The sequence below is a fragment of the Erinaceus europaeus genome, chromosome 10, assembly GCF_950295315.1.
Source record: "Erinaceus europaeus chromosome 10, mEriEur2.1, whole genome shotgun sequence".
NCBI lineage: Eukaryota > Metazoa > Chordata > Mammalia > Eulipotyphla > Erinaceidae > Erinaceus > Erinaceus europaeus.
The window spans coordinates 13,712,672-13,724,258 of NC_080171.1; the positions used below are offsets into that span (position 1 = coordinate 13,712,672).

General features: G+C 49.1%; 1 protein-coding gene across 4 annotated transcripts in view; it reads left to right on the forward strand.

The window, feature by feature from the left end:
* CORO2A (coronin 2A) overlaps window positions 1-10,868 on the forward strand; it is a 93,553-nt gene extending 82,685 nt beyond the window's left edge. For all 4 annotated transcript variants that reach the window (XM_060199113.1, XM_060199112.1, XM_060199114.1 and 1 more), the window contains 6 exons: window positions 1,437-1,541; window positions 2,213-2,309; window positions 5,879-5,991; window positions 6,268-6,358; window positions 7,690-7,979; window positions 10,494-10,868. In XM_060199113.1, coding sequence (XP_060055096.1) covers window positions 1,437-1,541; window positions 2,213-2,309; window positions 5,879-5,991; window positions 6,268-6,358; window positions 7,690-7,979; window positions 10,494-10,625 — 828 coding nt within the window. In that variant the 3' untranslated portion in view covers window positions 10,626-10,868. The remainder of the gene's footprint in view (window positions 1-1,436; window positions 1,542-2,212; window positions 2,310-5,878; window positions 5,992-6,267; window positions 6,359-7,689; window positions 7,980-10,493) is intronic.
* The last annotated feature ends 719 nt before the right edge of the window (window positions 10,869-11,587 follow it).

An 11,587-nucleotide genomic window follows, 5' to 3' on the forward strand; every position in this document is an offset into this window, starting at 1 on the left:
GATCTGTGTACACATATGTTCTTGGCAGCACGATTTGTAATAGCCAAAACCTGGAAGCAACCCAGGTGTCCAACAACAGATGAGTGGCTGAGTAAGTTGTGGTCTAGATACACAATGGAATACTACTCAGCTGTAAAAAATGGTGACTTCACCGTTTTCAGCCGATCTTGGATGGACCTTGAAAAATTCATGTTAAGTGAAATAAGTCAGAAACAGAAGGATGAATATGGGATGATCTCACTCTCAGGCCAAAGTTGAAAAACAAGATCAGAAAAGAAAACACAAGTAGAACCTGAAATGGAATTGGCGTATTGCACCAAAGTAAAAGACTCTGGGGTGGGTGGGTGGGGAGAATACAGGTCCATGAAGGATGACAGAGGCCCTAGTGGGGGTTGTATTGTTATATAGTAAACTGGGGAATGTTATGCATGTTCAAACTATTGTACTTACTGTTGAATGTAAAACATTAATTCCCCAATAAAAAATAAATCAGAGTAAAAATAAGTAAATAAATAAAAATTTTAAAAAAGACAGGTATCCCTCACAAATCCCAGGCCTGACACCTGGTCCATAAATGACTTCATCCATAAACAGGGAGCCGCCCCTGAGCTGTCAGGCACCGTGCCGTAGTTTTGGTCACCTATCTTTAGATAGTTTAATGTCACCTTTGCATCATTTATAGTATTTTAAGTGTTTCTTCCATAGTGTACTGTAGTAAAAAAATATAGGAAATAAATTATACTGTGGGCCACAGAATAAGGCAGACGTATATAGACCAAAATGCTGGTAAAGTACACGTTAACTGACTGTGGGAACAAGACTGACACAGAGGAGATGCCTGCACTTCCATCTTCCAGGGCCAGAGTTCTCATGCAATACCGACTCAGAAAGCTGCTCAGAACGTGGAGAGGCCCATAAACAAGAGGTCATCAAGGACCGGCATAAGGATCCCAGTTCGAGCCCCCAGCTCCCCACCTGCAGGGGAGGGGGGGGTCGCTTCACAAGCGGTGAAGCAGATCTGCAGGTCTGTCTTTCTCTCCCCCTCTCTGTCCTCCCTTCCCCTCTCTATTTCTCTCTGTCCTGTCCAACAATGACGACAACATCAATAACAACAACAATAATAACTACACCAAGGGCAACAAAAGGGAATAAATAAGTAAATATTTTAAAAACACGCAGTAACAAAACCAGAAAAACCTAAATGAGAAAAATAAATTACACCTGTATATATAAAAGTGAAAAAAAAATTATGTAACAAAAAAAAAGAGGTCACTAAGTGAGGAAGAGCTGTAGGTCTGTCACACACACACACACACACACACACACACACACACACACACACACACACGGAGTCCTGTAGCGGGATTTCTTCTCCATCTCCACCGAGGTTTGCAAGAGTGATCCCCCCAGGCCCTCTGGTCTTCTTTCCATTTCAGGACAACCTCTCGCAGCCTATCTCAGAGGAAGACCTGGACGGCTCCTCGGGCGTGCTGTTTCCCTTCTATGATGCGGACACCAATGTGCTCTACGTGGTGGGGAAGGTCAGCCTGGCCTTGGCGAGGGGCGGCTGGGACCTCTGAGGCAGGAAGTAAAACAACTCTGAGATTGGTCCCACTGGTGGCCAGACAGCAGCCGCTCCAGGCCCTTTGGGTAGAGGACAAGTGCTGGGACAGGCAGGAGTCATCGGGCATCCTCAGTGATCCCTGTCATGAGCCTAGCACCCCTCTCCTACCATCCAAGCTCCCCAGCAAAACCTGGGACCTGGGCTTTGGCTGGACACCCAGACTGTTCCCTCGCTGACTCTGGCTGCCACCTTCACAGACCTTTGCTGGGGTGGGCTCCATACTGGGCATGCTGGCCCTTACCCAGCCCACCCCACCCAGTCACTATGACATTCAAAGCAGGAATTGTCCACAGGAGGGAGACCCACTGGGTGACCTCTGGCCACATCACTTCTGGGCTGTGGCGGCTCTCAGAGGGGGTGTCCACTGGTGCTACCGGAGCTTCTGCCTTGGAGGCACAAGGGTGGGCTTTGGGTTGTGGTTGGGGGGGGCACTGCGTGTGAACACGAGGACCCCACGCTCTGCTGTTCCCTTGTGTGAGGTGGCTTTGCCAGCCCTTCACTCCAGCTTGCTGCTGCTGTCAGCGGGGACCCGCGGGGGCATGGTAGGGACTGACTCTGAACGGAACCTTCTTCCCTCCTCCTGCTCAGGGAGATGGAAACATCCGCTACTATGAAGTGAGCACCAGTGAGCCTTACCTCAGCTACCTGACGGAATACCGCTCCTACAACCCTCAGAAGGGGATCGGTGAGTGGGGGGGAGGGGGACCAGGCCACCTGGGGGTGGGAGATAGGAATGAGTCAGAAGTGGATACTGCTCTGGAGTGACCCAGAATCCCACCTTCAGCAGGGGAGGTGGCAGGTTTACACTGTGTCCACAGGAACAATATATAGTTGAGATGTACAGGAGAGTCAGTATACAGAGAGGGAGAGGGAGAGAGAGAGAGGACACAGCACCAAAGTCTCCTTCATTGTGGAGGGCCCAGACTCAAGCCTGACAAACCAACACACTATCCAACTATGTTATTTCTCTGGCCCATGATTTTATATTATTTTATTGTTATTGGTGTTTTTTTTTTTCTAAGTAACTAAAGAAGAAGCAGAGCTCATCTTGGGGACAGGATGAGGGTTTATGAGGCAAGGTTTAGCAAGGAGCTGAGAGAAGCTAGCCCAAGAGATTTTCCCAGGAAGCAATCCCTACTGACTTTTTTTTTTTTAATTTTATTTACTTATTTATTCCCTTTTTGTCACCCTTGTTTTATTGTTGTATTATTGTTGTCATTGTTGGCTTCATTGTTAGATAGGACAGAGAGAAATGGAGAGAGGGGGGGAGACAGAGAGGGGGAGAGAAAGACAGACACCTGCAGACCTGCTTCACCACCTGTGAAGTGACTCCCCTGCAGGTGGGGAGCCGGGGGCTCGAACCGGGATCCTTATGCCAGTCTTGCGCTTTGCACCACGTGCGCTTAACCCACTGTGCTACCACCCGACTCCCTGACTTTATTTGCTTTTATTGTCGCCAGAGTTTTTTGCTGGGGCATCACAGCTGCTCAGTTCCACTGCTTCCTGCAGACTCTTTTCTAAGACAGAGAGTAAAAGAAAGAGAGAGGGGGAGCTACAGAGATAAGGAGACACACAGTAACGCTGCGCTCATGGAACTTCCATTTTGCACGGAGAGCCCATGTGAGTAGCCAGCTGTTCAAACCCAGGTCCTTGTGCACGGTAAAGTGTGTGCTCTACCAGGCGAACTAGCTCCCAGCTCTCCTTGCTGACGTCCCCCCCTCCATAACTTTATCTCTTCACTGGATAGTGACAGAGATGGGGGAGAAAGAGGGAGAGAAACCTATAACCCTACTTCACCAGTTATAAGACGTCCCCTGCAGGTGGGGACCAGGGTCTTGAACCTTGGTCCTTGCACATTGTAAAATGTCTCCTCTAGGGGCTGGGTGGTAGCACAATGGGTTAAACACACATGGTGTGAAGCGTAAGGAACAGTATGAGGATCCTGGTTTGAGCCCCCGGCTCTCCACCTGCATGGGGGGGGGGTCACTTCACGAGCGGTGAAGCAGGTTTGCAGGTGTCTATCTTTCTTCACCCCTCCCGTCTTCCCCTCCTCTCTCCATTTCTCTCTGTCCTATCCAACAACAACAACAGCAATAGCAACAAAAATGGGGGGGAAATGGCTTCCAGGAGCAATGGATTCATAATGCAGGCACCGAGCCACAGCAATATCTTGGAGACAAAAAAAAAAAGTGTCTCCTCTGCCAAGTGCTTTGCCACCCAGCTCCCCACCTCGTAACTTTTTTTTAAGTGTGTTTGGGAATAAAAGCAAAGCTAGCCAGGGAGATGGACCAGCATAGAGAACAGGACTTGAATGTGTATGGCCTCAGGTTTGACCCCTGGCACTGCATATGCTAGAGCTAAACTGTGCGTCAGTCTCCCTCTTAAAATCAACACTGGCGTCAGGTGGTAGTTACCCAGTAAAGCACACACTCTATCATGCAAAGACCTGGGTTTGAGCCCCGGCCACCATAGGACAGCTCCTGCACCTGGAGTAGCATCACCATGTACAATGCTGCGATAGCTCTCCTCCCCTACCCCCATCGCTATCAAAAAAAAAAAAAAACTGTCCAAAAAGACTTATGCACACCAGTGTCCACAGCAACAGTTGCTAATACCCCACACTTGGAATCAACCCAAGATGCCTAGAACTTATGAATGGCTAAGAAATGTGTGGTCCATATACCTATGTTGCTATTTAAAAATGTGGTCATAACCTTTGCTGTATCATGATCAGAACACAAGACATCATGTTCAATGAGCCTAGTCAGATAAAGACCAATACATAATAATCTCACTTGAAGACAGAACTAAAAATAAGGAACAGTCTGGGAGAACACAAGGTTAAACTGGCTGGATGTGATGTTAGCCAGGAAATCAAAGGACACTTGGTAGAAGAAAAAAGCCAGAATGAAGAAATATTGAGGTTTGGCTGTGCCTATGTATTAAAAGCTATACTGTGAATGATTAATCCCCCAATAAAGTAAAAGAAAGTTACAGTTCTATAGTGTCCTCAGAGGTGAAACGGAGAATAAAATATTGGATTGTCAACATTTGCTAGAATGCTTCACTGGTCTTCTTATTAATTAGGGAAAAAAATCCTATTTCTACCTAGTACTAGAGTATAAAATTCAAAAATTATCACAGAAAATTCTATATCTTAATGAAACAATAATGTTATGTGATATTTTTAAAATAAAAGATAAAATTTTTTTAAAAGTCTGATGGCGTACCTGGCTGAGCACGCATGTTACAATTTACAAGGACCCAGGTTCTAGCCCCCGGCCCTCACCTGCGGGGGGACAGCTTTGTGAGTGGTGAAGCAGAGATGCAAGTGTCTCTGTGTCTCTCTCCCTCTCTGTCTCCCCCTTTGCTCTTGATTTCTGGCTGTGTGGCTGTGTCTATCCAATAAATAAATAAAGATAATTTTTAAAGGGCGGGGCTAGACAGCATATGGTTATGCAAGCAGACTGTCGTGCCTGAGGCTCCCAAGTCCCAGGTTCAGTTCCCTGCACCACCATAAGCCAGAGCTGATCAGTGCTCTGAAAAAAAAAAAAAAAAAAGTCTTCTGGGAGTGGTAGAATTACACTGCCACAAAAAGTCCTAGAGGGAATGAATGAATGAGTGAATGAATGAATGTAGAACCAGGACCTTGCCTATGTGCAGTTTTACCACTCCAGGCCACTTTTTCATTTAGATGGAAATTGAGGGAGGGACACCACAGCCCCGCACCTCCCTCTGGTACCATAGCACCTCCCGTGCGGTGCCAAGTCTCCAGCTCGGGCCCCACACACACTGGGCACACACTCTGCCTGTGAGTTCTCTCAGCCCCCACAAAGAAATCATTTTTTAAAAAGCAGGGAGGTGACACGGCATTAGCTCCTGGTTGAGCACACATCTTAAAATGTACAAGGCCCCACCTGCAAGGGGGAAGCTTCACCCATGGCAAAGCAGAACCGCAGCTGTCTTTCTGGTTTTCTATCTCCCCCTCCCCTGTCAATTTCTCTCTATATCCAATAAGTAAACCAGTTTATTTTAAAAATTGTAGATAGAAGCAGAGGGAAATTCAGAAAGGAGGGAAAGATAGAGAGGGAGAAAGAAATAGGGACTTGTAGCCCAGGGGCTCACACTTGAGTGTCTGCGCACTGTAATGTGTGCACTCAGCCAGCCACACCTGGCCCCTAGCCTGCCTCCCACCCCCCAACCCCCGTGGCCCAACCCAGCAAAACCTTTCAGCCTCTGACCCTCTGCCTGCAGGTGTAATGCCAAAGAGAGGTCTCGATGTGTCCTCCTGCGAGATCTTCCGATTCTACAAGCTGATCACAACCAAATGCCTCATTGAACCTGTGTCCATGATTGTGCCCAGACGGGTAAGAACATCCACTGTTTGGGAGGGATGCGGGGAACCCCTCAGGAACTAGACAGACCTGGAGCCCCAAGCCTCGGACCCTGGGATAGTGATGAGAGGAGAAGGACAGCGGCCCTTGTCATGGCCCCCACGTGGCATCAGGGGGAGATTCATCCTGCTTTCTGTCACGGTGTGATCTCGAGCAAGTTCCTTTGCTGTCTGTGTTGGGTTTTCTCAACTCACAGGGGTCGGGGACAGCCTAGACCCTCAGCTTTCACTATCCTGACTTCTCCTGCAGTCGGAATCCTACCAGGAGGACATCTACCCACCCACGGCCGGCGCCCAACCCTCCATGACAGCCCAGGAGTGGCTTAGTGGGATGAATAAAGGTAAGAGCAGCAGATAGGAAGCCTTGGGAGGGTTTGGAGAAGGGGAAGAACCCAGTGGCCCCAGGTAGCTGAGAAGAAACGTGAAGGGATTTGAAATCTGTAGCTGCAGATCCCAGAAGGTAGGTCCCTGGCTGTCAGTCCCCAGTGGCTGGGGCAGTCATGTAAGGATCCAGGAAGGAAGGGGGACTGATCCCATGTGGTTCTGAAAGCTCCCTCCGCCTAGATTAAGGGATTTTGCCCTGCGGCCAAGTTTATTTTATTTTTTGTTTGTTTTTGCTATGAAGGTTTTGCTGGGACTTTGCACCTGTGTGATTCCACCATTCCCAGCACATCCTTTTTTGTTTCCAGAGAGAGGGTGAGAAACAGAGAGGCCGAGGCAGAGAGAAAGAGAGATACCACAGCACTGCTCTGCCTCTGGTGAAGCTTTCCTCTTTTTTTCATGGTGGCCTGGGGCTTGATCCCTGGTCCTCAATCATGGTAAGGTGTGTATGCTAAGGGGCATGGCAGTGGCACATCTGTTGAATGCACACATTGCCATGCGCAAGGACCCAGGTTCAAGCCCCTGCTCCCCACCTGTGAAGGGAAGCCTTACCAGAGGTGAAGCGGCTCTGCAGGTGTCTCTCTTGTTACCTCCCCTACCCCTCTCAATTTCTCTCAATAAAATAGAAAGAAAAAAGGGAAAAATAGCAGCCGGAAGTGATGGATTTGTCATGCAGGTACTGAGCCCCAGCGATAATCCTGGTGGACAAATAAATAAATAAATAAATAAAAGGTGCTCTGCTGGGGGAGCCATCTCCCAGTCCCCACCCCCAAGGGCAGACTTGAAATTCCATGATGATACAGAGCGGCTGGACCACTGAAGCCGGATGTCCCTTGCTCATCCTCTTACCTGCTTCTGCTGCTTACCCTGCTGCCCTGACTCAGAGCTGGCCCAGGGGCCTGGCGCCAGGTGTACCCCCGCACCCCAGTTCAGAGCCCTCACAGTCTCCCTCCTCCTCTGGGTGTCTCCTCTTCCATCTCTGCAGTGCCTGCCTGTCATGCCCTGCTTCTAAGGCTGTCCAAAGAGTCTGTGGTTGGTACACAGAAAGCACAGCGTGGGTGAGACTGTCCTCACAAAGGCAAGGCAAGGCTTCTCTCTGAGAATCTGCAGAATCTGCAAGCACTTCTGGGGCATCACTGTGCTGCTCCCACAAACCAAACTCAGATGGTCACGGGCACAGGGATTTGCACCCATGTCGCTCGGCTCCATACCAGTCTCGTACCGCTGTCCCCACCGGCATGTGTCCCTGCCCCTGCCTCCATCTTCACACAGCCCTCTGCTTCCCTCCCAGGGCCAGTCCTAGTATCCCTTCGGCCTGGCTCCGAGCCGCTGAGCCCCCAGCCCCCACCGAGTCCACGGCCTCCACCTGTAGAGAGACCCAACTCCAACCCCCTCCCCCTGGCTTCACCCCGGCTCCTGAGTCAGACAGAGAAAGTGGCTGGAGAAGATGCCCAGAGGCCCTCCTCCCTGCTGGAGGAGAAGATGCCCAGGTGGGCGACAGACCACAGGCTGGAGAAGAAAGCCTGGCTTACAAATGGCTTCGACATCTTCGAATGCCCTCCACCAAAGACAGAGAATGAGGTATGGAGGACATTGGGCTGGGCCTGTGGGGGGAGGGCAGTTGGGGGTCTGCTGGAGAGGGAATTTAAGAGGGGAGAAAAATAACCAGCTGTTGCCTTGGCCTTGTGCTTAACGCATTGGTTGATTCCCATCAGACAGGCAACAAGCACAGTCTACAGCAGGGAACCATCTGTAGGAGAGAGGGAGAGGAAGAGGAGGAGAGGGGATAAAGAGAGGGAAAGACAGAGACAGAGAAAAATTACAGCATCAAAGTTTCCTTCAGTAAGGTGGGAGCTGGGCTCAGACCCCGGGTCACATACCTGGTAAAACAACACACAATTCAAGTAAGCTATTTCTCCTGTTGTCTTCAATGGGAATTTTAAACATAACCATTTAGAAGATTTGCAAGTAGATGAATTTGGCGAAATAAGCTGAACTGGAGACATAACAACCTGACTATGTAGACTATACTGTTTGTCAAGACAGGGAACTAGATGTTCTGTATGAATTGATACTGGGAATGTTAGAAAGTTTTTCTAAGGTAACTGAAGAACTTCAAAAATTGTAAGTAAAAGGACTACTAGGATTAACTAGTACAGCCTGAAAATAACTACGTGTATATACTATGAAGTAGTGGTAGTAATAAACCATTTAAATTATTCTTCATGCTCTCTGACCCTTACTATTTATGAAAGTGAATTACTGGGGGTCGGGCAGTAGCACAGCGGGTTAAGCGCAGGTGGTGAAAGCGCAAGGACCAGCATAAGGATCCCGGTTCGAGCCCCTGGCTCCCCACCTGCAGGGGAGTCGCTTCACAGGCGGTGAAGCAGGTCTGCAGGTGTCTGTCTTTCTCTCCCCCTCTCTGTCTTCCCCTCCTCTCTCGGTTTCTCTCTGTCCTATCCAACAACGAACGACATCAACAACAATAATGACCACAACAAGACTACAACAACAAGGGTGACAAAATGGGGGGGGGGATGGACTCCAGGAGCAGTGGATTCTTGGTGCAGGCAGGCACTGAGCCCCAGCAATAACCCTGGAGGCAAAAAAAAAAAGTGAATTAGTTAGTTTTTTTTAAGGGGGGGGGGGGAGTCAGGTGGTAGCGCAGCAGGTTAAGCGCAGGTGGCGCAAAGCGCAAGGACCGGCATAAGGATCCAGATTCGAGCCCCCCGGCTCCCCTGTACCACCATAAGCCAGAGCTGAGCAGTGCTCTGGTAAAAAAATAAACAAATAAAATTAAGTTTGGTTTTAAAGAAAGAGAGAGAAAGAGAGACACCTGCAGTACTGCAGGTGGAGACTGGAGGCTTGAACCTGAGTCCTTGTGCACTGTAATGTGTGCACTCAACCAGCTGTGCCACCTCTCAACCCCTCACATTTGTACTTCAGGGCCCTTCGTTATCCCCTGCATATGCCCCACCTCCCATTACCTTAGTGATGAAGTAGGGATAAACACCACCACCCTCAAGGGGTGCTGTGGATATTTGGTGAGGTAATGAAGATCCTTGGAGTTGTCCCCAATATATCGTGCCATTCTGTAGAGTGGCAACAATTATGATAATCCTAGAGTTTTTTTAATATTTATTTATTCCCTTTCGTTGCCCTTGTTGCTTTATTGTTGTAGTTATGGTTGTTGTTGGATAGGACAGAGAGAAATGGAGAGGGGAGGGGAAGACAGAGAGGAGGAGAGAAAGACACCTGCAGACCTGCTTCACCGCTTGTGAAGCGACTCCCCTGCAGGTGGGGAGCCGGGGGCTCAAACCGGGATCCTTATGCCGGTCCTTGAGCTTTGCGCCACATGTGCATAACCTGCTGCGCTACCGCCCGACTCCCTAGAGTTTATTTTCTGACCCTAGTTCCTCTAGGAGAGTATAAGTAACTTGATTGAAGTCACAAAGTTCAGTAGTGGTGAAAAATCCAGTCTCCAGACTTCAGGACAGCCAGATCTCCTGCCTTCCATCCCACGGACTATCTAAGGAGACAAGAGGATCGCAAACATCAAGTCTTTCTGTATTCTATGTATTGGGTGAAAACAAAGTTGTATGAAAGACCTACATGGGGGCCGGGTGGTGCCAAGTGCATGGACCAGAGTAAGGATCCTGGTTCGAGCTCCCGGCTACAGGTTCAAGCTCCCAGCTCCCCACCTGCAGGGGAGGTCGCTTCACAAGCAGTGAGACAGGTTTGCCGGTGTCTGTCTTTCTCTCCCCCTCTGTCTTCCCCTCCTCTCTCCATTTCTCTCTGTCCTATCCAACAACAACAATAGCAACAATAACAACAACAAGGACAACAAAAATGGGGAAAATGGCCTCTAGGAGCAGTGGATTCATAGTGCAGGCACCGAGACCCAGCAATATCCCTGGAGGCAAAATGTGTATGTGTGCGTGCATGTGTGTGTGTGTGTGTCGGGTGGGCCCTTCAAGTGTCAGCCAGGTTAACTTACCTTCACCTTCCTGGGTCAAAAAGAAACAGTGTCTCGCCCTTTGTCCTGGTATTCCGGGAGACCCAAGCGGCCTTACCCTCTGTTCTCTGTTTTTCCAGCTGCTGCAGATGTTCTATCGCCAACAGGAAGAGATCCGGAGGCTCCGGGAACTGGTGACCCAACGCGAGGTCCAGGCCAAACAATTAGAACTAGAGATCAAAAACTTGCGGATGGGCACAGAGAGGTTCTGAGCAGAGATCTCTGCCCTCCTCACCCTCAGGGACACCATTTGGCTCCATGGGGAGGTCTAGAACTAAACCACAGGTTCCCCCATGAACACCCACGATTTCTATTTTTTTTTTTTAACCAGAAAAACGAAACTCTCCAGAGTTGCTGAAAGATTCCAGTGGGATACGGTGCCGTTTCTTCCTATTTGCCTTCACACAGCAGTTTCTGGATTGACTCATTTCGATGATAACTTGCCTTCTATTTGATCATGTGTTTAAGGGTCTGTGGTGGCTATAACTTCTCAAGGGGAGAGGACACTACAGAAAGGGAGAGCTGGAAGGGCCTAGGAGGTGAACCTGTTAGGGTTTTTCAAACTACAGTCCATAGACTGGGGAGGGGTCAGTGAGGGAGGTAGGGAAGAGGGCTGGCTGTCTTGCCCACACACACATTTTCAGGTCTGCTTTCTAGCCAGACAGATTGCTCTCTGCTTCCTGTTTCACATATTGATTGCTATAGAATACATAATTCTGGGAGTCGGGCGGTAGCGCTGTGGCTTAAGTGCACGTGGTGCAAAGTGCAAAGACCGGCGTAAGGATCCCTGTTTGAGCCCCCGGCTCCCCCACCTGCAGAGGAGTCACTTCACAGGCGGTGAAGCAGGTCTGCAGGTGTCTATCTTTCTCTCCCCCTCTCTGTCTTCCCCTCCTCTCTCCATTTCTCTGTCCTATCCAACAATGACAACGACAATAATAACTACAACAATAAAACAACATGGGCAACAAAGGGGAATAAATAAATCAATATTTTTTTAAAGAATACATAATTCTGCTATGGAATGTCTTAAAAATTTGAAAAACAATGATCTGATCCAACACCCTCGTTGTACAGGTGGGGAAATTGAGGCCAAGAGAGAGGAACATGATCAGGGTCCCTGAAGAGCCCCTGGTCTCTGGGATCTGTTTGCCATTTCTAGCCTCCTGCTGGGACT